The sequence below is a fragment of the Odocoileus virginianus genome, chromosome 12, assembly GCF_023699985.2.
Source record: "Odocoileus virginianus isolate 20LAN1187 ecotype Illinois chromosome 12, Ovbor_1.2, whole genome shotgun sequence".
NCBI lineage: Eukaryota > Metazoa > Chordata > Mammalia > Artiodactyla > Cervidae > Odocoileus > Odocoileus virginianus.
The window spans coordinates 6,787,117-6,813,710 of record NC_069685.1 but is presented as its reverse complement, the minus strand read 5'-3'; the positions used below and the strand labels follow the sequence as shown (position 1 = coordinate 6,813,710).

Genomic DNA, 26,594 nt, shown 5'->3' with positions numbered 1-26,594 from the left:
CTGGGTCGTATGGCAGGTCTACTTCCAGTTTCTTAAGGAATCTCTACATTGTTTGCCATAGCGGCTGTACTAGTTCACATTCCCACCAACAGTGTAAGAGGGTTGCCTTTTCTCCACACCCTCTCCAGCATGTATTGTTTGTAGACTTTTTGATAGCGGCCATTCTGACTGGCCTGAGATGGTACCTCATTGTGGTTTTGATTTGCATTTCTACAAATGTAAAAGATGTTGCCTAAAATTTAAAAACCAGGAATGAATTAAACAGAAGAATCCCAAAATGGAAAACAGATCCTAAAAAATGAACACAAAAATTATAAGATTAATTTAACTATCTTCCATTAAGTCTCTGAAAATGATGTACGTTCTACACTTGCAGGGTATCTCAAAAGAGATGAGCCACATTCCAAGAGATCAGTTGCCACAGGGCCATTAGTAGCATGCTGGACAGTACAGGCATAAAAAATGGTATGAAAATCAAAACTGCCAAGCAGCGGACTCTCGGTTTCAGGGTGACTGCCCTGTGAACTGGGAGTGCTTCCAAGTGCCAGTTTCTCTTCCTAAGGAAGTCATCACTCTTAACATGCTACACCAGCTAAGGTAAAGAGTAAGTAGTGGACTAACATGTTCATGTTTCTTTAGAGGAAAGCTATATACATTTCCTCCACCATAATAGTGACTCAGTCATCTTAAGTGTTTTCACACAGGAAAAGAATGTAAGTTTGAAAAAGAAAAAAGAAAAGTATTTACATCGAATTTAACAAAATTATCGCCAGTCTCATTAAAAATTTTATAACTAAAATTTTATAACAGTCCACGTAGGCATGGACTGATTCCTTGATACAATGGATAACATATGTAGCTAAATATCTGAATTACATTCTTATATATGAAGCTAACTCTTTCTAAACATTCAGTTCAGCCACTCACTCATGTCCGATTCTTTGAGACCCCATGGACTACAGCATGCCAGGCTTCTCCGTCCATCACCAACTTCCTGAGCTAGCTGAAACTCATGTCCATCAAGTCGGTGATACCATCCAACCATTTCATCCTCTGTCGTTCCCTTCTCCTCCTGCCCTTAATCTTTCCGAGCATCAGGGTCTTTTCTAATGAGTCAGTTCTTTGCATCAGGTGCCCCAAGTATTGGTGCTCCAGCTTCAGCATCAGTCTTTCCAATGAATATTCAGGACTGATTTCCTTTAGGATAGACTGGTTGGATCTCTTTGCGGTTCAACGGAGTTTCGACAGTCTACTCCAACACCACAGTTCAAAATATTCAGTTCTTCAGCACTTAGCTTTCTTTATGGTCCAACTCTCACATAAACACGTAACTACTGGAAAAACCATAGCTTTGACTAGATGGACCTTTGTTGGCAAAGTAAAGTCGTTTCTTTTTAATATGCTGTCTAGGTTGATCATAGCTTTCCTTCCAAGGAGCAAGTGTCTTTTAACTTCATGGCTGCAGTCACCATCTGTAGTAATTTTGGAGCCCAAGAAAATAAAGTCTCTGTTTCCCCATCTATTTGCCATGAAGTGATGAGACCAGATGCCATGATCTTCATTTTTTAAATGCTGAGCTTTAAGCCAACTTTTTCACTCTCCTCTTTCATCAAGAGGCTCTTTAGTTCCTCTTCACTTTCTGCCATAAGGGTGGTGTCACCTGCATATCTGAGGTTATTGATATTTCCCCCTGCAATCTTGATGCCAGCTTGTGCTTCATCCAGCCCAGCGTTTCTCATGATGTACTCTGCACATAAGTTAAACAAGCAGGGTGACAATATACAGCTTTGACGCACTCCTTTTCAATTTTGAACCGGTCCATTGTTCCACGTCTGGTTCTAACTGTTGCTTCCTGGCCTGCATACAGATTTCTCAGGAGGCAGGTAAGGTGGTCTGGTATTCCCAACTCTTGAAGAATTTTCCACAGATTGTTGTGATCCACACAAAGGCTTTAGTCAATGAGGCAGAAGTAGATGTTTTTGTGGAATGCTCTTGCTTTTTCGATGATCCAGCAGATGTTGGCAATTTGATCTCTGGTTCCTCTGCCTTTTCTAAAACTGGCTTGAACATCTGGAAGTTCACGGTTCATGTATTGCTGAGGCCTGGCTTGGAGAATTTTGAGCATTACTTTGCTAGCACGTGAGATGAGTGCAATTGTGCGGTAGTTTGAACATTCTTTGGCATTGCCTTTCTTTAGGTTTGGAATGAAAACAGACTTTTTCCAGTCCTGTGGCAACTGCCGAGTTTTCCAAATTTGCTGGCATATTGAGTGCAGCACTTTTCACAGCATCATCTTTTAGGATTTAACATAGCTCAGCTTGAATTCGATCACCTCCACTAGTTTTGTTCACAGAAATGCTTCCTAAGACCCACTCGACTTCACACTCCAGAATGTCTGGCTCCAGGTGAGTAATCACACCATCATGGTTATCTGGAACATTAAGATCTTTTTTGTGTATTTCTTCTGTGTATTCTTGCCACCTCTTCTTAATATCTCCTGCTTCTGTTAAGTCCGTACCATTTCTGTCCTATATTATGCCCATCTTTGCATGAAATATTCCCTTAGTATCTCTAATTTTCTTGAAGTGACCTCTAGTCTTTCCCATTCTATTGCTTTCCTCTATTTCTTTGCACTGATCACTGAGGAAGGCTTTCTTATCTCTCCCTGCTATTCTTTGGAACACTGCATTCAGACAGATATATCTTTCCTTTTCTCTTTTGCCTTTAGCTTCTCAGCTTTTCTCAGCTATTTTTAAAACCTACTCAGAAAACCATTCTGCCTTTTTACATTTCTCTTTTCTTGAGGATGGTTTTGATCATATCTTTCTGTACAATGTTATGAACCTCCGTCCATAGTTCTTCAGGCAGTCTTGTCTATCAGACCTAATCCCTGAATCTATTTGTCACTTCCACTGTAAATGATTAGATTTAGGTCATACCTGAATAGTCTAGTGGTTTTCCCTACATTCTTCAATTTAAGTCTGAAATTTGCAATAAGGAGTTCATGATCTGAGCTGCAGTCAGCTCCCAATCTTGTTTTTGCTGAATGTATACAGCTTCTCTATCTTTGGCTGCAAAGAATGTGATTTCGGTATTCACCATTTGGTGACATCCATGTATACAATTGTCTCTTGTGTTGGAAGAAGACGTTAGCTACAATTAGTGTGCTCTCAGCAAAACTTTGTGAGCCTCTGCCCTGCTTCATTTTGTACTCCAAGGCCAAACTTGCCTATTACTCCAGGAATTTTTTGTCTTCCTCCTTCTGTATTCCAATCTCCTGTGATGAACAGTACATCTTTTTTGGTTTTTTTTTTTTGGTGTTAGTTCTAGAAGGTCTTGTAGGTCTTCATAGAACCATTCAACTTCAACTTCATTGACATTAGTGTTTGGGGCATAGACTTGGATTACTGTGACACTGAATCGTTTGCCTTATAAATGAACAGAGCTCATTCTGTCATTTCTGAGACTGCACCCGTGTACTATATTTCAGACTCTTTTGTTGACTATGAGGGCTACTCCATTTCTTCTAAGGGATTCTTGCCCAGAGTAACAGATATGATAAGTGAAGTGAAAGTCGCTCAGTCGTGTCCAACTCTTTGTGACCCGATGGACTATACAGTCCATGGAATTTTCCAAGCCAGAAAACTGGAGTGGGTAGCCTTTCCCTTCTTCAGGGGATCTTCCCAACCCAGGGCTCCCACATTACAGGCTGATTCTTTACCAGCTGAGCCACAAGGGAAGCCCAAGAATACTGGAGTGAGTAGCCTCTCCCTTCTCCAGTGGGTCTTCCTGACCCAGGAATCAAATCGTAGTCTTCTGCGTTGCAGGCGGATTGTTTTCCATTGAGCTATCAGAGAAGCCCATATAATGGTCATCTGAACTAAATTTGCCCATTCTGGTCCATTTTAGTTCACTGATTTCTAAAATATCAATCGATGTTCACACTTGCCATCTCCTGTCTGATGACTTCCAATTTACCTGGATTCATGGAACTAACATTCCAGGTTCCTATGCAATACTATTCTTTACAGCACCAGAGTTTATTTCTATCACCAGTCACATCCACAACTGCGCATTGTTTTAGCTTTGGCTCAGCCTCTTCATTCTTTCTGGAACTATTTCTCCAGTCTTCCCCAGTAGCACGTTGGATGGACACCTACCAACCTGGGGGAGTTCATCTTTCAGCGTCCTATCTTTTTGCTTTTTCATTCTAACTTTTAATTTACAAATATTTTATTTCAATTTGATCATGTAATATGAATATTAAAATAAGACAAAATAGACATAACTGAATTATAAGTACAAAATTGAAAAAAAAAAAAAAAAAAACAGGATTAATATCCAGATTCTAACTCCCATGTGAACTGTGTAACTTTGGGGAAATTACTATGCCTCTCTAGCCTCAGCTTCCTAATTCTGTATAGTGGGCCTAAAAGCAATGGCTTCCTCTTTAAAACAAGTTCATATTCCAAAGATAAACCGAGTAAGCTATACAAAGCAATTTAACAGACTGGCAGTTGGTAAGAACTATGTAAGTATTTGTCATTATTATTATGATCAGACTACCACTGTCTCTATAATACAATTTAAACTTTATAGTTCATAATGTATAAAAGAAGCATGGACTTAAGTATAAGAAAATATTATATAAAATGCCATATTAAAAAATAAGATTTCAAAAATAGTTAATATGTAGAAGTCACAAATCACATCAAGCTAAAATAAATGTCTCATTATTTAGAAGCTTGTATATTCTCTACAAGATTTCCTTATTATTCATTTTCATTGCCTGTATTCACTTAAATTTTTTAGTTAACAAGAGAATAAACTGTATCAGCTAACAGGAGGATAAACAATGAAAATAAATGAAAAATATACCTTCTGCATTGATCAATAGTATAAAAAAAAGGAAATGGAACAAAGAATTAGATGGATTAAAATACTCATTGATATGGTCAGATGTAATTTAGGAAATACACTTGAGTTCCCTGCTTTTGTATCTCACTCCCAAGTAAACTGTCTCTTTCCTATAGAAAGCAAAAGAAAAAGCATGTTCATATTACAATGTAAAGCAGACATCTTTAATTCTATAAATAATCAATTATATACCAAATATTACGCTAAGTGATAGGAATTAGGAGCAAAAAACTCTTTCCATAGCAAAGAATCTAGAACAAGCTACTTACTGTTACTGAGAATATTTGTTTGAATGCAAAATGTTTACCTTCATTGTAATAATAGACTAAAAATCTATTACAGTTTTGACAGTTCCTTTTAGGGCAAGTTTATTAGGTTTTATAGTAAACAATCTCCTTATATAAAACCCAACTATAATCTGTAGAGATTTCCAATCCTGTAGAATACTATCTAAGAGAAGAAACACTCATGTTCATACTAAACTCAAATGTCAAATTAAGATTCTATAGAGAATCAACAAGCATACTACAATGCTTACTGACATACAGTGAACACTCAACAAATATTAATTACCAATGTATGAACACCAACAAAGTAAAGAAGCAAATGCTAATTAAAAATTTAATTTCATGCTCTTAAATCTAACAGAATTGCCAAGGATACTCTCTTTTGCTCCATTAAACAAATATTCACTGAACATTAATTATGTACCTTTTACAAAAAACTGAAAATTACAAAGGCAAAAAACACAGGCATGATTTCAACTTTATACTACAAGGCGTGACATGTAAATAAGGAAATATCCTTATAAGTTATTCATTATGAAGTCAACGTTATAGGAGAGTGGTAGCATAGAGAACCCCGTGCATCAGGGAAGAGTTACCAACTTTGGTAGGAGAGTCACAGAAGGCCTCTGAAGAGATGACTTAGAAAGGGGAAGATAAAGTTTAGAAGGAAGAGCACACTCTGCTAGGACCATCCTTTGACAGTTCATTGTTCTTTTCAAAACTTTAAAAACTAGATTTTTAGAAGTGTCAATTTCTGGCTTTCTATCTACCAACAGGAAGTACAACTTTCTGCTGCCACTGAATCACCCGGTGGTCTCATGCTGATTACGGTGCTAAATGACAGTGTTACAGTGGAGACTCCCAAATGTGCATTCTGAGTCTACACTCCTCAAAGGAATTTCATGTGTATATACCCAAGTGCCTAGTGAACATCTCCACCTGGGCGGCACACAGACATTTCAATTGTAACATGTTCAAAACTGAGCTCATGACTTTTCCTCACTGCCTTACTCTGCTCCTTCTAAAGCCTTATCACTTAAGCAATTCCATTCTCCTATTAAATAGTTGCTCAAACCAAAACCTTCCAGTCAGCCTTCATGCCCTTCACTCTTTCAACATAAATCCATCCGCATATCCTGTTAGCTCTAAAACAAAACCGATTAAAATCCAACCAATTCTCACTACTTCTACAGCCATTAGCTTACCCCAAGTCATCATTTCTTATCTCATTTACCACAGTAACTGGTCTTCCTATTTAGGTCTTTGCATCCCCTCAGTCTCTTCCTAAAGCAGCAACCAGAACGATGTACTTAAAATTTTACTCAGATCCTCACTTCTCTGCTCATTACCCATCAAGAGCTTCCCAACTATTGAGAGTCAAAGTCATTGCAATGTGTTATAATGTCTTCCATGATCTAGTCCAACATTTACTCTTTAATCTCATTTCTTCCTATTTGCTCATTTATTCATCTCTTTCCTATTATCCTTTAAATGTCTCAGGTATAAACATGCCTGGAAGCCTTGGACCATGTGAACTCTCCAAACCCCTTAACTCCTTCATCTCCTTTGTCCTTTCAGCCAAAGCCTTCCTATCCTCCTATTTAACGGCCACACAAGATTTCTCTTTTTTCCTCCAGAGTACTTTCTACAGTCTATCTTTAGAATCAATACCTTAATGTTACTGTTTATAATCTGTCTTCCCTCAAAAGCAAGTAATTTCCTAGAGACCAGGTATTTATGTCGGTTTTACATTCTCAGCACAGAAGAGTGCCCTGTACACAGCAAATCCTCTTAAGCAAATGAATGTACAGAGACTGCCGAAAGAGACTGTTAGAAGGGCTAAATTAGCGAGAAGATTAATATGATTAATGGCTCAGCAGTAAAGAATCCACCTGCCAAGGAAGGAGACACGGGTTCAATCCCACATCAGGAAGATCCCCTGGAGGAAGGAATGGCAATGAACTTCAGTATTCTTGCCTGGGAAATCCCAGGGACAGAGGAGCCTGGCGGGCTACAGTCCACGGGGTTACAAAGACAGACACACCTTAGTGACTAAACAGCAGCGACAACAATGCAAAATAACCAGGGGAGAGTAGTAGCAGATGGTAAAAAAGTGAAAATGTCAGATCACAAAGGGCCACAGAAGCTGTGATAAGTGCTTTGGATTTTTCTCAAACATAAACGGAGAAGCACTGCAGAGTTATGTAAGGAAGGAGATGACATGACCCAGTGCGTGTTTTAGGGTCACTCACACTGATGTGCAGAGAACACACGAGAATGGGTAAGGGTGAAAGCAGGAGGCTGCTGCTGCCATGCAGATGAGAGACAGCAATCTGAACTAAGGTGAGAGAAGTGATACAAGTACATAATTTCGAGAGAAATTATAAAGATTGAACTGCCATGGTGTTTGAATTTATAGCAAGGGGGAAAAGAGAATTCAAGGTTGACTCTCAGCTTTCTGCTTTGGTAGGCTGGTAGGAAAGGAAGATCAAAAGTGTTTTTTTAAAACATATTAAATACAATGTAATAAAAGATAGAAGCTCACATATAATTGAATGTTTACTACATGCTAGACACTGTTGTCAATGTTGTACGTGGATCTCATTTAATTCCCACAACTACTATAATCCTCACTTTACAAATGAGGGACTCAAAAACCTAAGAAATGACAAACATAAAGACACTGAGTATTAGAGCTCATATCAAAACCTTGGCTGTTTGAATCGAGAGCTGAAGCTTGTAAAATTCAGACTATAGAGGACCATGGTGTTTGTGAAAATTCTAAGTGGATCTATAAAATAACATTAAATAAATAGGCCTGGCACCTATCAGAAAAGTAACTTGGACCAAAGACAGAAATTTCAGAATTACCAGACTAAAGGTAGTATTTAAGAATTATGAAGATAGTTTACATTACTGAGCAGTGGAACACAGACACATAGGAAAAGGCTGAGGATAAAGTTCCAAGGAACTTCCATATGAAAAAAGAAGCTAGAAAACTACTGAGAACAAGTCAAGACAAGAGACAGCAGGCAACAGCATTACATATTGAGATTAGGCTTACTAAAATAAAAACAAAGAGAGGTAAATACTAGTTTTGATTACACTGAAGTCATTGGTAATTCCAAGAAGTTTCAGAAGTGATGGTAGAAGACTGAACACCATGAAGCCAAGATGCCACAAGGAAATTCAGAGGAAAGAGAATGTATGTTGAAAACCAATGTAAAGATTGACTACTGGGATGAAAGAAAACTAGGAGGTGGAAGAGAGAAGAGAAGGTTCTGAATCTGCTTTTAGTTTATTTAAAGGTGGATTACATTATAACATTCCTGTGCTTTCCCAAGAGAAAAGGAAGAATGATTATGAGAAAAGATAAATGAGATAAGCAAAATCTTGATAAGCAGGAATGAGGAAGGGCTCCAAAAAACAGCCAGGTTTGTCACTGAAAAATGTGGATCTCTGGGATCCCTGGAGATCCAGTGGTCAAGAATCTGCCTGCCAAAACAGGGACATGGGTTCTATCCCGGGTCCAGGAAGAATTCACAGGCCGCGAGGCAACCGAGCCTGTGCGCCACAACCAGTGACGCCCACACGCCTTCCAGCCTGTGCCCTGCAACAAGGGCGGCCACCGCGAGAAGCACTGCAGTGAGAGAGGGTCTTGCACGGCAACTAGGGAAAGCTTGCTCAGCAAGAGCCCTAAAGCCACCAGAAACAAACAAACAAACAAACACACACAGAACCTATAAAACACTGGGCCTTTCTGGTGGGATCACAGAGTCGGAAACCTTAAGTGACTAACACTTTCACTGTCACTGGTGGGAGGGAATTAATACAAAGAAGATATTGATTAGCTTGGTGATGGACAGATTCATTCCACTCTAATACAATCTACTTTTGCGAGAAATATGAGTTCAGGGATTCCGCTGACAATACAGTTAGGGTAGGGCATTTGGTTTTGAGGACAGGGATTCATTTGAATGAATGAAATAATTTATTTGCAGTATGGGTATTAAGCCTTCCAGAGAAGGCTTGTGCTTTTGGTGTCATGTCTAAGAACCCATTTCCACATACAAAGTCATGAAGATTTACCACCATATTATCTTCTAAGAGTTTGTGGCTTTGCTCTTACATTTAGATCATTGATACACTTTGAGTTAATCTGCATGAGATAAAGATCAACTTTATTCTTTTGCATGTGGATATCCAGCTGTCTTTGCACAATTTGTCGAAGAGACTATTCTTTCCTCATTGAATTTCTCGTTACGCTTGTCAAAACTCAACTGGCCTATAGGTATAAATTTATTTTAGATTCTAAATTCTATTCTTCTGTTATACATGTCTATTCCAGTGCCACTACCATTATTATTCTATGTGAATAATTGCAATTCCATGTGAATTTCAGGAAAAAAAGATAATTTTTAAATCGCTGTCTACTTTTGGAAGCAATTTTTCATGCTCAAATTAAAACTTTGCAAACTTAAAAGTGAGACTATTAGCATATGGTCTAATATATGGTGCTGAAAACAAGGAACAATCAAAGATAATCATCAGTTAAAACAAAAAAATTTAAACTGTTACCACTCCTCTGTTTGAAGCCATATCAATTCATTATGCCAGCAAATTGTACGTAAGAATATAAATGAGTAGCACTGCATATATACTACACACACATGTACAAAAAATGCTATGAATGACACTACTAGCATACCAGGTATAAAGAACTTTAATAGTTTTATCACTAACATTTTCACTTTTACATTACTGACAAGTGAGATTCTCTTTCCAGTCTCCATCTTTCCCCCACTTAGCAGACTCTTCATGTTCTCAAATTTTTTATTTTTACATAAAATAAAACCTGAACAATTGAACCCTGTACAATTTTCACATTTAATTTTCATAGAGCTAATCATGTCTTACTGAACATCTAGCAAAACAGCTTAGTTTATATTCCCAAGGGGAATTTTACTATGATCAGTGTCAGGCATTTTAGGCTGGTATTTTTAAAACATACAAAAAGCCTGTAAATTTAAGTTTAATATCAAATTAGGCCAATTAGAAATCCTCAATAAATTTCAAAGTTAGAAATTCTACATATCATAACTATCTGCTCATAATGCAATAGAATAAAAATTTTAAAATGTGAACAAAAAATCAAGGACAAATCCTTTGAATACTAAGTAACTACCAGATCAAAAAGAATACCAATTAAGAAACTAAGAAAAATGAGTATGTCATGTAATAAACAATAGGATGAGGCCACTGCTGTCCTCAGAATAATACTAACATCCTGCCTTGTTCTCATTACTTTAAAAGGAATAAAACTGTGCTTTCAATAAACAAGAAAAAAAGGAATATAAGGGAAGGAAAAAAAAGTTACCCAAGATGCAATTGAATTAGAAAGCAATTTAACTCAACCAATCAATAAGTCTAAGACTTGGCTCTTTGGAAAACAAAGCAAAAAAGAACTATTATACAGACAGTTTATGACAAAGTATGTAACAAAAGGAAAACCAACATCATTTATAAATACTGAATAATTATAACAATCCTTAAAAAGTCAGACTTGCTTATGTTTTTTAAAAATCCTCAACCTGGTGGGATTTATTGATATAAGAAAATCTGTGAAAGTTATTAATATACAACATAATTTCTATAGATTTTGTAATAAAATATATAATAATCTTAAAGGTAATGACAAAAGTAAAATAGAAAACTCAGTAGTCATCTACAGAAAAATATAACAACAAAATGCAGAGTAGAAAACTATAAACTGTAGCACTTCTCATAATACTATAAGAATGGAAATAACATAAAAGTCTAATAAAGGAAGTCTGGCACTCTAATAATAATTATATTATTAGAAACATACAAAAATACAATGGATTACTATATAAAACAACAAAAAATGAGGACACTCAATGTATACTGACCATTGACCATACACACACATGCACACATTGTAGGCACATTCTTGATCATCTGAGCCACAAGGGAAGCCCCCCACACATACACACACTAAGGTGCAAAACTACATATACTATACATGTATCTATGAAAAATGACACCACATATTTGTAGTTTCTCCTTTAAAAGCATCCTATTGATTCTAATTTGGTAAGTGGGTACTTTCAGTGAATGAATATATGTGTATCTTTAAATGACAGGAGGACACATGGGACCTTTGTACTACTTTTGCCACTTCTTTTAATTCTATAATTATTTCAAGTTAAAGTTAAGAGAAAAACAATAGAAATAAATCATAAATTATGAACAATGAATGTCTTTTTATTTATATTTTTCCTTATTATTCTAAACTTTCTATAATAAACATGTATGTATCATTTCCATAATGAAGAAAATAGACACTTATTATGACAAGAGGAAAGCAAGTAACTATTAATCACAAAAATGCAAGTATCAAAGAGGTAAACTGGATAATTCATAATAACCCTAAAATTCATAGTTTCAGACCTCTAATATTATATTTATTAATTTCCTTCACAGTCCTTCAGAACTGACAAACATATGTTGAATGATATATTTTCTCTACAGCAAAAACTACTTCATTATATCATGACAGAGGATACGAGACAGAGACTACACTGGGTGGTTGTTAGGAGATCTGAGTTCTTCAAAATTATCAATTTTTGAGCTATGTGACCAAGGCCAAATCACATTCTCTCAATCTATCTTGCATACATTCACAGATCTGTTGTGGTGCTAAAACGAGAAAACGTGTGTTAAACCACTTAGCAGATCATGTTAGAGGCATCACAGAGCAGAGAGACCTCTAACTGTGTATCAGGCCACTTGGGCTCAAACCCTGGCTTCACTGCATATTAGCTACAGGACCTAAAACAAATCTTTTAACCTTCCCATCACTTATAAAGCCGAGAGAGTGATAGTAACAATATTTAGCTCAAAGGATGGATATAAAGGGTTTTTTTATACTTGTTAAGAGTTTAGATAAGTTAAATGGTATCATAGAACGGTTTACTAATATTTTAAAAAATGTGAAAGTACTTAAACTGGCAAAAACAAAAGTTCACTATTTTATTAAAAAATATTTTGTTTCCTAATGTGAAAAAATATTTGAATCTTTCAGCTAAAAAAAAATACATATTGACAGAAAACAACAAAATTCTGTAAAGCAATTATCCTTCAATTAAAAAATTAATTAATTTTAAAATACATAGATCACTACATTAAAAATTAATCAAGTGATTTTAATGCTCTTTATTTCATAAAAGACATTTTATTACTCCAACTAAGCTAGTCTGCCATTCTATTGAAGCTAACAAGAATTGAGTTCTACTGTATAATAGATAAAACTCAAAGCAACATCAGCTAAAAGGCCATTAAGAAACGCTTACTGAAGTGAAGTTAAACCTACACAGATTTAAGCTATTAAATAATAAAAATTAAGCTGTTAAATGATAATCTTGATCACATGTTTTACAGATATTAACATTAGTTTCAATAAGCTAAAATTTGATAGACAATTAAATAAAAATATGGTCATGAATTGTGTACACCCAGACATATACTATACTTAAAAACAGGGTACAACGGTTTACACAACATAATTTTCTTTTTTTTAATTAATTTTTTAAATTTTAAAACATTCTGTTTACAGCTGTAAGATTATAAAATAAAGATGTACACCTAATCAATGAAGTCATGACATTCATGGAACTTCCACATAAATCAAAAGCTGAAGATGTCAAGGATATCCCACTCCAATGATAATCATGCAATGAACTAAAGAGATGTGCATTTCAGATCTACAGTGCCATCAATTCCCTGATAATAAATGAAACAAGTCAGCTATTTTATAACCATAAATGGTAATATTAAATACATGACATCTCTTTTTTTGCAGGAGGAAGTAACTAGCAGTAGATAAAGTTCAAAAATATTATTAAAGATGTACAGCATGAATTCAAGGCTGAATATAGATAATCTTTAGAATATAAGCTGTCCAAGAAAATATATGCTTCATCTTCTAGAGTATTATTTAAGATTTAAGAGCAATACAGTTAGAAATATGTTAAATATGAATATGCCTTAATCAATTGGGGTTTTGTGGTATAAACACAGAGAATTCTTTTCTTTGAACATAAAAGACTAGAAAATACTAAAAATATGTTTGCTGTCTTAAAACTGACTCTAATATGAACTGGTCAAACAAATATGTTTTTTCCACTAATAACATACATAACAATAAAATCAATTTGGAAATACTTTTTTTTATTTAGGTATTTTTATTATAATGCTTTAGAATATTTCTATAAATATAAATCTCATAGCAAGATGATAAAAGATTAAGAAAAATTTCACTAGAAAAATTTCACTACTTTAAGCCTAGAATAAAGCTGTTGTCTGTGCCAGGATTAAAAATTATTCATACATTCTATTGAAATCTAATAAAATGTGAAACAAATACATAGGTTAGTGATTAACACAAAAACTGTCCAGATCTGGATTCCAGTTGTAATTCTGGGTTATTCCTTCTTTACGCTGTTATATCATTTATAAAATTAGAGATCATAACAACATCACCTTGGAGGTTTATTGTATGGATTAAATTAGTTAAAATTTACGAAGCATTTACAAAGCATCATGTTCCTGACACAGCATAAGGACTCACGAAATACGGCGTTAAAGTTACCACCATTATCCCTCATCTAAAGTGCAAATGTATTTAGCATTTGGGTGAAATCAACTCAGTTTCTTGTATTACACAGTATTTAAGAAGTATTTTTTTCTCTTTCAGTGTCACATGTTTTCTTCTTCCTCATTCTCTCATCTTCAAACAAATACAAAGACACATACCACCACCATGACCACTAAAACTTCAAATAAAAATAATGAACTGCAATTTCAACCCAGAGTTACAAAGGAATTTCTCTATAACCAAGAAAGGACAATAGGAAGATGTTCCAGATTAGGATGGTAGGCTGAAACGGCAATTTAAAAATTCTTTTTCTTCAAATCCTAAAAAATTATCAAAAGCAAAACTATTGGGTGAAAAAAAAACTAACAAAAATAACCAGTAACAAATGAAACATAATGTAAACCACCAAATATTTAAAAATTGGTGGCCATTGGAAAATTAAACATACTGAAATTAGAACTAAGACTGCAGTAAGCTCAGTTCTTAACTAGCCATGTCCTCATGAGTCCAAAGTAATACTGGTAAACTGACAACATTTTAAGAATTTTTCTTAATGCCTTCATATAAGAGGAAACATAAATTGAGTAGGTATCATTATCTCTTGCTTCTTCTAACTGAAGATGCTACAAAAAGCCTACAGTGTAAAAATAGGTGAAACAAGTAATTGAAAATACAGTCTGACTTCCCAGGGCAGAAGCAGACTCGAGTACTCTCTGAAATGATGGATAATGACTCAAAGCTGAAGCACATTTCTCCCTGATGAGACTTCTCCATGTTTCTAAAAAGATGGAATGAACCTTGTAGAAAATAATTAACAAAATCTTATAAGAGAAAGTAAAACTTAGATGAGCTAAGGAGGCTTCCTCACCTCTATCAATGATCTTTCTCCCTTTCTTCATGATAGGAAAATAAAACTAGTCAAAACTCAAATTTCAAAAATCAAACTATAGCTCAGGTAGGGAAAAAAATAGCTTTACAGACAGGGAGGAGAAAGGAAGAAGTCACTAAGACAATCTATCTAAGCCAAACAGTAGCTGCATAAATATTACATAAACAGTAGTAAACATAAATAACCAATCAATGAATAAATAAAAAAGAAATAAAATATTTAAGAAAAACTAGAAGATTCTATACAAAAGATAAAGAGCCCTAAAAGAATATACAACAAAAAAATGAAAGGAAATTTCTCGTGATTTTTTTTCTAGAAAACATAAAAATGTAACTAAGAAAAAAGATAAAAGTAAAAATGAAATAAGTGGAAAAAGGTAAAGAGAGAGGCTGGAGGTTTAAATAAATGAAATGAAGAACAAAATAATCATTAAAAACTACAAAAAGACAAAATATTAAAAACATCCTCATGGCAAGAGATCAAAGGAAGTAAAGCAATTAAGAAATAACTAACAGATACGAAAGACAGTCATACCTAACACAAACTGTGTGACTAAGAAAAGGAAAATAAAAGGCAAAAGATATTTCAAATTTTAATTTACCGAAATTTCTAAGAACTAAATGAAAAATCTGAATTTGCAGATTATAACAAAAGACTATGTTTGAGGAACTTTTTGATAAATAAAGCTCAATACTGAGTCATAATCTTGTTCAGAAATGAACTCCCTGGACAAATTAAAAAAAATCAGAAACAGAAAACAAGCAAATCATCAATGGGACAAATATCAGACTATCCTCAAACTTCTCTGAAAGCAACATTCAAATCCAAAGACAATGAAGCAAAGTCTATAAAGTTTGCCAAGAATATTCAATCCATCAGGATGTCATTCAGATATAAGGACAGCTGGCAAACATTCTTAAACATGAAAGAATTTTAAGTTTATAGCACGCATGAAGCTTTGTTGGAGGGAGAGGAGGCGATAAAACCCAGCAATTAAGACTTGAGTCAAAAGAAAGAACCTGAGGGAAATTAAGAAATTATGATTAATAAAAGAGGGGGTAGAGTAGTGCATTTACTTAAATATACTATAAATACTAAAGTACTGTCAGAATTGTGGTTACGATACATGAGTGTTACATATTCTATTAAAAATAGAATACAACTTCAAACATTAAGTTGATAAAAAATGAAGTATGAGAGGACTCAGGTCCTCAGCTTTCATAGCAGACTGTGAACTGAAATATGCAATTTTTAGCAAGTTATAAATGAAGCTCTTATTTAAAAAAAAATGCCATCAACTTATTCATCCTTTTATAATTTATTAATATCCTGTTCATTGAGAAAATGATTCTTTTGGTAAAGAAACTTTTCCATCTGTTTTTCCATTGTTTTAATTTTGTTACATTTACATGCAATGCTGCAATAAGCAGCCTTATATATCTATGCTTATACACTATTACTTTTTTTCTTACAAATATATATAGAGAATAGGGTTACTGGGTAAATGGGTGTGTGTGTGTGTGTGTGTACACGCATCCATACAATTATTACTAAAAAACTTATGACCATATTGCCATACTATAATACTAAAAATGTACATTTCCACTGCAAAAAACAAAGAATCCCATCGCCCATCTCATCAACCCTATCTTCTTCAACAGTACTAGCTATGACTCTTACTTTCTCTTAGTCAGAGACTAGAGAAGTGATATCATGATTAATCTCATTTACATTTCCTTGAATGTTTTTGTAAACATACAATGATCCGATTATCATTTTATATGTTACTGGTAACTTACATTCTTCTGTGAAAACCCTATTCATATCCTCTGAACATGTGCCTATTGGGTCAACTTTTCACTTATCACTTCATGAGAATTATTAAGACAGTAAGGCTTCCTAGGTGGCTCAGTGGTAAAGATTCACCCGCCGATGCAGGAGACGTGGATTCAATCCCTGGGTTAAGAAGATTCCCTGGAGAAGGAAATGGCAACCCAGTCCAATATCCTTGCCTAGGAAATCTCAAGAGGAGCCTAGCAGACTACAGTCTCCATGGAGTAGTAAAATGGTTGGATACAACTCAGAAACTAAACAACAACAATTAAGATAGTAAATGTTGATTTATCAGTCTTTCCATATTCCATCATGTCCTCCCACATGACTGATTGCATGTTTCCTCAACTTAACATTAAATGTAGTAATAAACATTTTCCTATTCTATTCTTTCTAAACATTCTATTCTTTCTAAAGTGACATGTCTTGGTTATAGAATTCTTGCATATGCTTCAGTTCCACTTTTGCAGTTTTCCAAATATTTTTCTAAAATATTAACTAGGTCATCTTTCATCTTATATATCTTTACTCCACTTGGAAAAATTTTTGTATTTTTTTATAGTATTGTTTTAATTAGTGTTGTTTATCTGGGAAGTCAAGTATATCCTCAACATTCTTATTTCATAACTCTCAATGATATATTCATGCATTTCTTTTATAAATATAAATATATAATCTTTATAAAACCTTTTATAAATATAACTGGATATTTACATATCCAAATATAATATGGGGAAGTTTTTTGATGTTTAGATATCTTTTAAGGGATATTTAAATTTTAAATACTCTGTTATTCTAATGGAATGATATGCTAATATTACTTTATTGAATTTACATATTAATTTGAAAAAATTTTGTGGCAATAATCTCTTGGATTATAAAAAACATGAAAATATTTGGGGAAATATGAATGTCTATATTTAAATAATAGCATTGTAACAATTAATTTTCTGACTTGATAAGTGTACAAGATGACAATGAAGGATGTGCATAGGAAATTCTCACTGAAGTAATTACAAGTAAAAGTTTATTATGGCTTCAACTTATTCTCAAATTCAGAAAAGAAAAAGAGGACAGAAGCAACTGTGGTGAATTTAAAAAACTGCAGAATTTAGAATGGTGAAGAGTAGTTCTTGTACTACTCATCTCTCTCCTGTAAATCTCAAATTATTTCAAAATAAAAGAAGGATTCTACACCTCTGTCACTGTATGTCTCTCAACCACACACAGAGAAAGATCTACCACCCAGTGTGAAATGACTCTCCAGTAGTTTATATTTAGTTTTTTATCAACGAGATTTTATATTTTTGTTACAAAAAACTGTTTATTTTTTAGAGAATTCAACCCAACATAGAATTTTTAACGGTATACAGACTATATTTCTGTTTTCCATTCTTAACTGGCTACTGCTTGCTGGTCAAAAGATAATCTATTAATTTTTTGCATATTTATCTTATATCCAATAAAATTAATGAAGTCCCACTTAATTCTGGTAGAAAAATGTTCAAGAATCCCTTAGATTTTCCTAAATCATAGCATTAGTGACCTGAAAGTGCTATTTCTTTCTTATCTAACATTCATATTAACAGTATCTTGCACTTGCAAGAATATCAAAAAGTTTTTGTTAAATATTATTAACAGAAGGTATCAATCACTCTTTTTTTGCCTGATTTTAATAGAAACAGCTTTAAACATTTCAAATGATATTTAGTAAATGGCAGTAAACAAAACGATCCCCAAAGAAAAAGAAAAGCAAGAAGGCAAAGTGGTTATCGGAGGAGGCTTTACAAATAGCTGAAGAAAGAAGAAAAGTGAAAAGCAAGGGAGAAAGGGAAAGGTACATCCACCCAAATGCAGAGTTTCAGAGATCAGCATGGAGACACAAGAAGGCCTTCTTAATGAACAGTGTATAAAACCAGAAGGAAACAACAGAAGGGGAAACCAGAGCTCTCTTCAGGAAACTGGAAATATCAAGGGGACATTTTGCTCAAAGATGGGCACAATAAAGGACAGAAATGGTAGTGACCTAGAAGACACCAAAGAGATCAAGAAGAAATGGAAAGAACTGTACAAAAAAGATTTTAATGAAGCAGATTACTATGGTGGTGTGGTCAGTCACCCAGACACTCTGGAGAGAGAAGTCAAGGGAGCCTTAGGAAGCACCGCTGTTAATACAGCTAATGGATGCAGTGGGGCTCCAGAAGAGCTATTCAGACCCCGAAAGGATGAGGCCAACAAGGGGTTACATTAAAGATGGCAGCAAACATGGAGGACCCAGCAGTGGCCTCAAGAGTGGAAAAGGTCAATGCTCATCCCAATTCCCGAGAAGGCAGTACTGAAGAATGCTCCAACCACTGGACAACTGTGTTCATCTCCCATGCTTTAAGGTCATGCTTAAAACCTTGAATGCTAGGCTTCAGCAGTACGGGAACCAAGAATTTCCAGATGTCTAAGCTAGGTTTAGAAAAGGAAGAGGAACCAGAGATCAAATTGCCAACAGTCGCTGAATCATAGAGAAAGCAAGGGAATTCCAGAAAAACATCTACCTCTGTTTCATTGACTACACTAAAGTCTTTGACTGTGTGGATCATAACAAACTGTAGACAGCTCTTCAAGAGATGGGAATACCAGACCATCTCACCTGTCTCCTAAGAAACCTGTATGTGGGTTAAGAAGCAACAGTTAGAACTCTGTATGGAACAACTGATTGGATCAAAATTGACAAAGGAGTAAGACAGGGCTGTCTGCTGTCACCCTGTTTGTTTACCCTATATGCTAAGCACATCATGAGAAATGCCAGGCTGGATGAGTTACAAGCTGGCATCAAGATAGGCGGGAGCAACATTAACAACTTCAGATATGTGGATTATATGACACTAATGACAGAAAGCAAAGAGGAATGAAAGAGACTCTTGATCAGGGTGAAGGAGGAGGGTGAAAAAGCTGGCTTAAAAATAAATATTAAAAAACTAAGATCATGGCGTCTGGCCCCATCACTTCATGGCAAATAGAAGGGGAAAAGGTGGAAGCAGTAACAGATTTCCTCTTCCTGGGCTCTAAAATCACTGCAGATGGTGAAGGCAGCCATGAAATCAGAAGACAATTGATCTTGGCAGGAAAGCTATGATAAACCTAGACACTGTGTTGAAAAGCAGAGACATTACTCTGCCCAAAAAGATCCATATAGTCAAGGTGATGGGATTCCCACTGGTCATGTAGAGTTGTGAGAGCTGGACCATAAAGAAGGCAGAATGCCAAAGAACAGACGTTTTAGAACTGTGGTGCTGGAGAAGACTCCTGAAACTCCCTTGGACATCAAGGAGATCAAACTAGTTAATCTTAAAGGAAATCAACCCTTAATACTCATTAGAAAGACTGAAGCTAAAGCTCCAGCATTTTGGTCACCTGATGCGAACAGCCAACCCCCTGGAAAAGACCCTGATGCTGGGAAAGACTGAGGGCAGAAGGAGAAGAGGGCGTCAGAGGATGATATGGCTGGATGGCATCATGGACACAATGGACATCAACTTGGGCAAACTTTAGGAGATGGTGAGGGACAGGGAGGTCTAGCACGTCAGGTCCAAGGGGTTGCAAAGAATTTCACACAACTGGGCAAATAAACAACAAATGGTCATTATATTTAAATTGTTTTCTGAAGAACATTTTTCCCACAGCTTCATTAGGGCTGAATACTAAAATTTATAATATGCTTTTTTCTACCTTTATTGATATTTTCATATGATTTTCCAATTTTTAATTGGTTGATTTATTTTGTAGGTAGATACCTTAATATTATCCAAACCATCTTTGGAGTCCATGAATAAATTATAAGGGTTCACACTATATAGCTGACCCTTGAACTACATGGAGTTAAATATAATTTACCTTCCATACCCAAGGTTCCTCCACATCTGTCATTTCCTCTAACTGCAGACTGTGTGGTACTCTAGTACTGACTACTGAAAAATATCAGCAGATAAGTGGGCCCACAAAATTGAAACCTGTTTATTCAAGAGTCAGTTGTATGGTTCTTTCATTACACTGTTGGATTATGTTAGAATTTTGTGCCCATGTCCTTAAGTAAAATTGGTCTTCTGGAGTTTTATTTTTCCAGTGTCTTTTCTCATGTAATGATAGGTATATGAAATGAACCTGAAAAAGTTTTCATTATTTTTAATGTATCAGAAAAATATCAGAAACATTTGAATTATCTGTTCTTAACATGTTAGAAAGAACCCCAGATGCTGCGCTTTTTTTTCCCAATTCTTAGCAAATGTTCCTGTAAAATTTTCTAGTTCACCTTAGGTGTGAATTTTTGTAATTTATATAGCTACAACACCATGAATTTTCTCTATGATTTCATGCTTGTTCCACAAAACCAGGAGCAAGTGCCGAGACAAGCACTGTTCCCAGGATGGCTCTGTCACTTGACCCCCCTGTAAGAAGTCAGGAAGAAAGCTGTACGCGCCTTCATCTCCTCCGCAGCAACCTCAGGGGTAAAGAAACGTCATGCCTCTGTCCAGCTTCTCTCTAGAAACCTGAAAGATTTCATCTAACACACGGGTTTTCATTTCCAGTAAACCAGCTCTACTTTGCATACAGAAGAGCAAGAGTCGTTCACTAATCTACTTTACTGGCCAAGACTACAGAGTCTTGCACTATCTTTCCAGAATCCACCATGATACCCTCACAAATAAATTTTTAATTTTTTCATGACACATGATTGTTAAGACCATGCTACAATGTTACCCCCCAGTTTCCTATGATTAACGTTTTAAAAAGGTAACTTCCTCGGATCACTCAGAGGTTAACCTACCTCAAACTCCGCGTGTCTGTGAATATCCTCTGCTCGCTGCCTGCTCAGGATAAATTCAGCTTCATTTGCTACTCTTACTAGATGATCCTTCATTGTTTGGCTAAGCAACCTATGAAGAGATGAACATTGACACATAAATAAATGCATCCACACGACATACGATTTTCCATTGCTCAAAGGTGGTGTATTTTGTTATTTGGGAGAGGGAGGAACTTGTACTGTCTTTTTCTGGCATCATAACAAATGAAGGACTATTATTTCACACTAAATAAATGAAAAACATAACAGCAAAGAGTGATCTTTCTGGTAACAGCAGATTAGCTTTTATCAAACTAAATATCCAACAAAAGCACCTGAAAATGCTAGATTAAATTTATGTTTTAACCTTTTAAGGTACTGGAGAGCTTCCAAGGTAGCCAAGATTAAGGAGCCAGGATCCCAGAGAAGATGTTCAGCATGACTTTTCCTGTTGACACATTTGCTATTCACATGCGGGAAGAGAGAAGCTAAATATAGCTGTTATAAGTTTTAAAGCACTAGGGAAATAAAAATTGAATTTTATAACCTTTAAAGGTGGAGGGATCCTAGTGGTTCACCCAGGCTTACAGAAGGAGAACTATTCTGTAGGAAACAGATAAAAGACCTGTTCCCCAAAACATTAAAACAGACCGTCGAACAACATCATGGTTAGGTGCATGTAGATTAACTAGCAGTGAAAAAACTACAGAAAATTTTCAGAATCTCATAGAATGAGAAGAAAAAAAACCAAAAAGAAAGATGTAATACACTCATGGTAGGTCACAGACTCATACTGGAAGTGGACTACTCATGTAGTAGACACTGAGTTTCAGAAGGCCTAGAAGGGCTGCTAGCTAAAAGGAGGTGAACTGTAAATAGGGCAAACTCTAACAGAGATTTTAAAAACTCCAGCTTTGAATCAGCTCAGTCTTAATATATGTGTGTTAGTCACTCAGTCAAGTCCAACTCTGTGAAGCCGTTGCTCTGTCCTTGAGATTCTCCGGGCAAGTACACTGGAGTGGGTTGCCGTTCCCTTCTCCAGAGATCTTCCTGACCCAGAGATTGAAGACAGGTCTCTGGCATTGCAGGTCAATTATTTACCATTTGAGCTCCTTGGGAAACCCCAGTCTAAATATAATCAGCACCTAACCTAACTACTGGGCTTCCCAGGTGGCTCAGTGGTAAAGAATACACCTGCCAACACAAGGAAACACAGAAGATGCAGCTTCAGGCCCCAGGTCAGGAATATCCCCTGGAGGAGGAACTGGCAAAGCACTCCAGTATTCTGGCCTGAGACATTCCAAGGAAAGAGGAGCCTAGTGCAAAGGGTCATATATGACTGAGGACGTGCAATCTAACAACTAATCAAAAATCAAAAGGAAATCCTCCCAGAGGAAAATGTAATCATCTAAGGACTGTTAAATACAATTTCCTGCAATATTAAACACAATTTCCAAAATTCAATCCCCAATAATATAGTGTTGAAATATAAACACTACTATAGGTAAAATAAAAATTAGCAATGACTACTGTATAGCACAGGGCACTCCACTCAATACTCTCTAATGACCTATATGAGAAAAGAATTTAAAGAGTGAATAAATGTATATGTATAACCGAATCACTTTGCTTTACAAAAGAAATTAACATAACATTGTAAATCAACAGTTCAGTTCAGGCACTCAGACAAGTCAACTCTTTGTGACCCCATGTACCGCAGCACGCCAGGCCTCCCTGTCCATCACCAACTCCTGGAGTCCACCCAAACCCAAGTCCATTTGAGTCGGTGACACCATCTAACCACCTCATCCTCTGTCGTCCCCTTCTCCTCCTGCCTGCAATCTTTCCCAGCATCAGGGTCTTTTCAAATGAGTCAGCTCTTTGCATCAGGTGGCCAAAGTATTGGAGTTTCAGCTTCAACATCAGCCCATCTCAATGAACACCCAGGACTGATCTCCTTTAGGATGGGCTGGTTCGATCTCCTTGCAGTCCAAGGGACTCTCAAAAGCCTTCTCCAACACCACAGTTCAAAAGCATCAATTTTTTGGTGCTCAGCTTTCTTTAGAGTCCAACTCTCACATCCATACATGACTACTGGAAAAACCATCACCTTGACTAGATGGACCTTTGTGGACAAAGTAATATCTCTCCTTTTTAATATACCATATAGGTTGCTCATAACTTTCCTTCCAAGGAGCAAGCATCTTTTAATTTCATGGCTGCAATCACCATATGCAGTGATTTTGGTGCACTCAAAAATAAAGTCTGACACTGTTTCCACTGTTTCCCCATGTATTTGCCATGAAGTGATGGAACTGGATGCCATGATCTTTGTTTTCTGAATGTTGAGCTTTAAGCCAACTTTTTCACTCTCCTCTTTCACTTTCATCAAGAGGCTCTTTAGTCTTCTTCTTCATTTTCTGCCATAAGGGTGGTGTTATCTGCATATTTGAGATTATTAATATTTCTTCCAGCAATCTTGATTCCAGCTTGTGCCTCCTCCAGCCCAGCATTTCTCATGATGTACTCTGCATATAAGTTAAACAAGCAGGGTGACAATATACAGCCTTGACGTACTCCTTTTCCTATCTGGAACCAGTCTGTTGTTCTATGTCCAGTTCTAACTGTTGCTTCCTGACCTGCATATAGGTTTCTCAAGATGCAGGTCAGGTGGTCTGGTATTCCCAGCTCCTACAGTTTATTGTGATCCACACAGTCAAAGGCTTTGGCATAGTCAATAAAGCAGAAATAGATGTTTTTCTGGAGCTCTCTTGCTTTTTCAATGATCCAGCAGATGTTGGCAATTTGATCTCTGGTTCCTCTGCCTTTTCTAAAACCAGCTTGAACATCTGGAAGTTCATGGTTCACGTATTGCTGAAGCCTGGCTTGGAGAATTTTGAGCATTACTTTACTAGTGTGTGAGACGAGTGCAATTGTGCAGTAGTTTGAGCATTCTTTGGCATTGCCTTTCTTTGGGATTGGGATGAAAACTGACCTTTTCCTGTATTGTGGCCACTGTGAGGCTGCCAGGCTTAATACCATGACAGGCGGCCTGGACCTAAGTTTTGACTTCCCCCGAAATGATAAGATTCCCTACCCCCATCAGGTAACCTGGAGCCAGCCAATATGCGCCCAGTAAGAAACAAAGGGAGAGCTGAAAAGCCCGCGAATGCCCAGGTTTGAAAAAAGCCCGCGGAAGTTTGTACCAATAAAATTGCTTTGCAAACATGTAACCAATCCGCTTAAGCCAGCTACTAACCGCTTATGCATACCTTATAAATTTGGATAACAGCCTCTGCTCAAGGCTTTTCTGACCTTGTGCCACTGTGTTGGTTGCAGCAGAAAGCCCTGACTCGAGTCAGTAATAAACTTCCCTGTTTGTAAACTGCATTGTCTTGGAAGCTCTCTCTTCCCGCTCAGGGATTCAGACATTGGGCAGAACAGCCACTGCGAAGTTTTCGAAATTTGCTAACATATTGAGTACAGCACTTTCACAGCATCATCTTTTAGGATTTGAAATAGCTCAACTGGAATTCCATAACCTCCAGTAGCGTTGTTCGTAGTGATGTGTCCTAAGGCCCACTTGACTTCACATTCCAGGATGTCTGGCTCTAGGTGAGTATCAGTGATCACACCATCGTGATTATCTGGGTCATGAAGATATTTTTGGTAGAGTTCTTCTGTGTATTCTTGCCACCTCTTCTTAATATCTTCTGCTCCTGTTAGGTCCATACCATTTCTGTCCTTTATTGAGCCCATCTTTGCATGAAAAGTTCCCTTGGTATCTCTAATTTCTCTAATTGAAAATCAAAAATACTCCAGAAGTTTCTGAAATCACCAATGATGAGGTAGAATAACAGACAACACCAAAAGAATGAAAGCCAACTTACAGAAAACCAAAATACTAAAGTTTCATGGTGAAACCAAGCAGGACTCAGTGGAGCTTCTGGGTATGAAAGCCTTTCCCTGCCCTTGTTCTTTGTAGGGAACAGACTCTACCCTCCCTGACCTTCCTTGAGTCCCCAACTGCAGATTCAAACAGCTGCTAATCAAGGAAGGGAAGAGATGCAGAGATAAAACAGCCAAGAAACAATAGTGCAGCCTTGAGGCAAGGTCCTGGTTCCCCTCAAGAGAGACACATAACAATATCTCTGAGCTCTAGCCAACAACTGGATGATGTAAGGATTCTTCATTCCAGAGAAGACCACCTGAGGCCAGATTAAAGGAACCAGAGAAGCTCTTCAAAAGGTTACCTGAGACCAAATGAAAGGAGTGCAGGCCCACCACAAACCCTAGTCTTAGCCTTGAACTACTGAACCACTGAACCAAGCCCAAACCTTGAACCACTGCTATAAAACCCCTCGCCAATTCCTCCCAGGTGTGGACATGACCTGTTTTCCAGGGTAGGTGCTCACTCTGTCCCCTTCTGCCTGGCAAAGTAATAAAGCTAATATTTTCTACTTCACCAAAACTCTATTTTCTTGGGCTCCGAAATCACTGCACATGGTGACTACAGCAATGAAAATAAAAGATGCTTGCTCCTTGGAAGAAAAACTGTGACAAACCTAGACAGCATACTGCTTGGCCGACAAATGTCCATATAGTGAAAGCTTTGGTTTTCTTCCAGTAGTCACATATGCATGTGGTAGTTGGACCATAAAGAAAGCTGAGCACTGAAGAATTGATGCTTTTGAACTGTTGAGTTGGAGAAGACTCTCCAGAGTCCCTTGGACTGCAAGGAGATCAAGCCAGTCCATCCTAAAGGAGATCAGTCCTGAATACTCATTGGAAGGACTGATGCTGAAGCTGAAGCTCCAATACTTTAGCCACTTAATGAGAAAAGCTGACTCATCAGAAAAGATCCTGATGCTGGGAAAAACTGAAGGCAGAAGAAGAGGATAACAGAGGACAAAATGGTTAGATGGCATCACCGACTCAACAGACATGAGTTTGAGCAAGCTTCAGGAGGTGGTGAATGACAGGGAAGCCCGGCAGGCTGCAGTCCATGGGGTCACAAAGAGTCGGACATGACTGAGCAACCAAACAACAGCAACAAAGCCAGCGTTAAGAGAATTAAAAGGCAAACTTAAGAAAGGAAGAATATTTATGCTTAGTATTATATACTTTACCAAATATAAAGTATTATATTTAGAATAC

At 36.6% G+C, this 26,594-nt stretch overlaps 1 protein-coding gene across 5 annotated transcripts in view; it reads right to left on the bottom strand.

Annotated features, from left to right (window-relative positions):
- LRBA (LPS responsive beige-like anchor protein) overlaps positions 1-26,594 on the bottom strand; it is a 720,084-nt gene that overhangs the window by 428,500 nt on the left and 264,990 nt on the right. For all 5 annotated transcript variants that reach the window (XM_070474768.1, XM_070474770.1, XM_070474771.1 and 2 more), the window contains exon 36: positions 21,420-21,528. In XM_070474768.1, the coding sequence (XP_070330869.1) occupies positions 21,420-21,528 (109 nt within the window). The remainder of the gene's footprint in view (positions 1-21,419; positions 21,529-26,594) is intronic.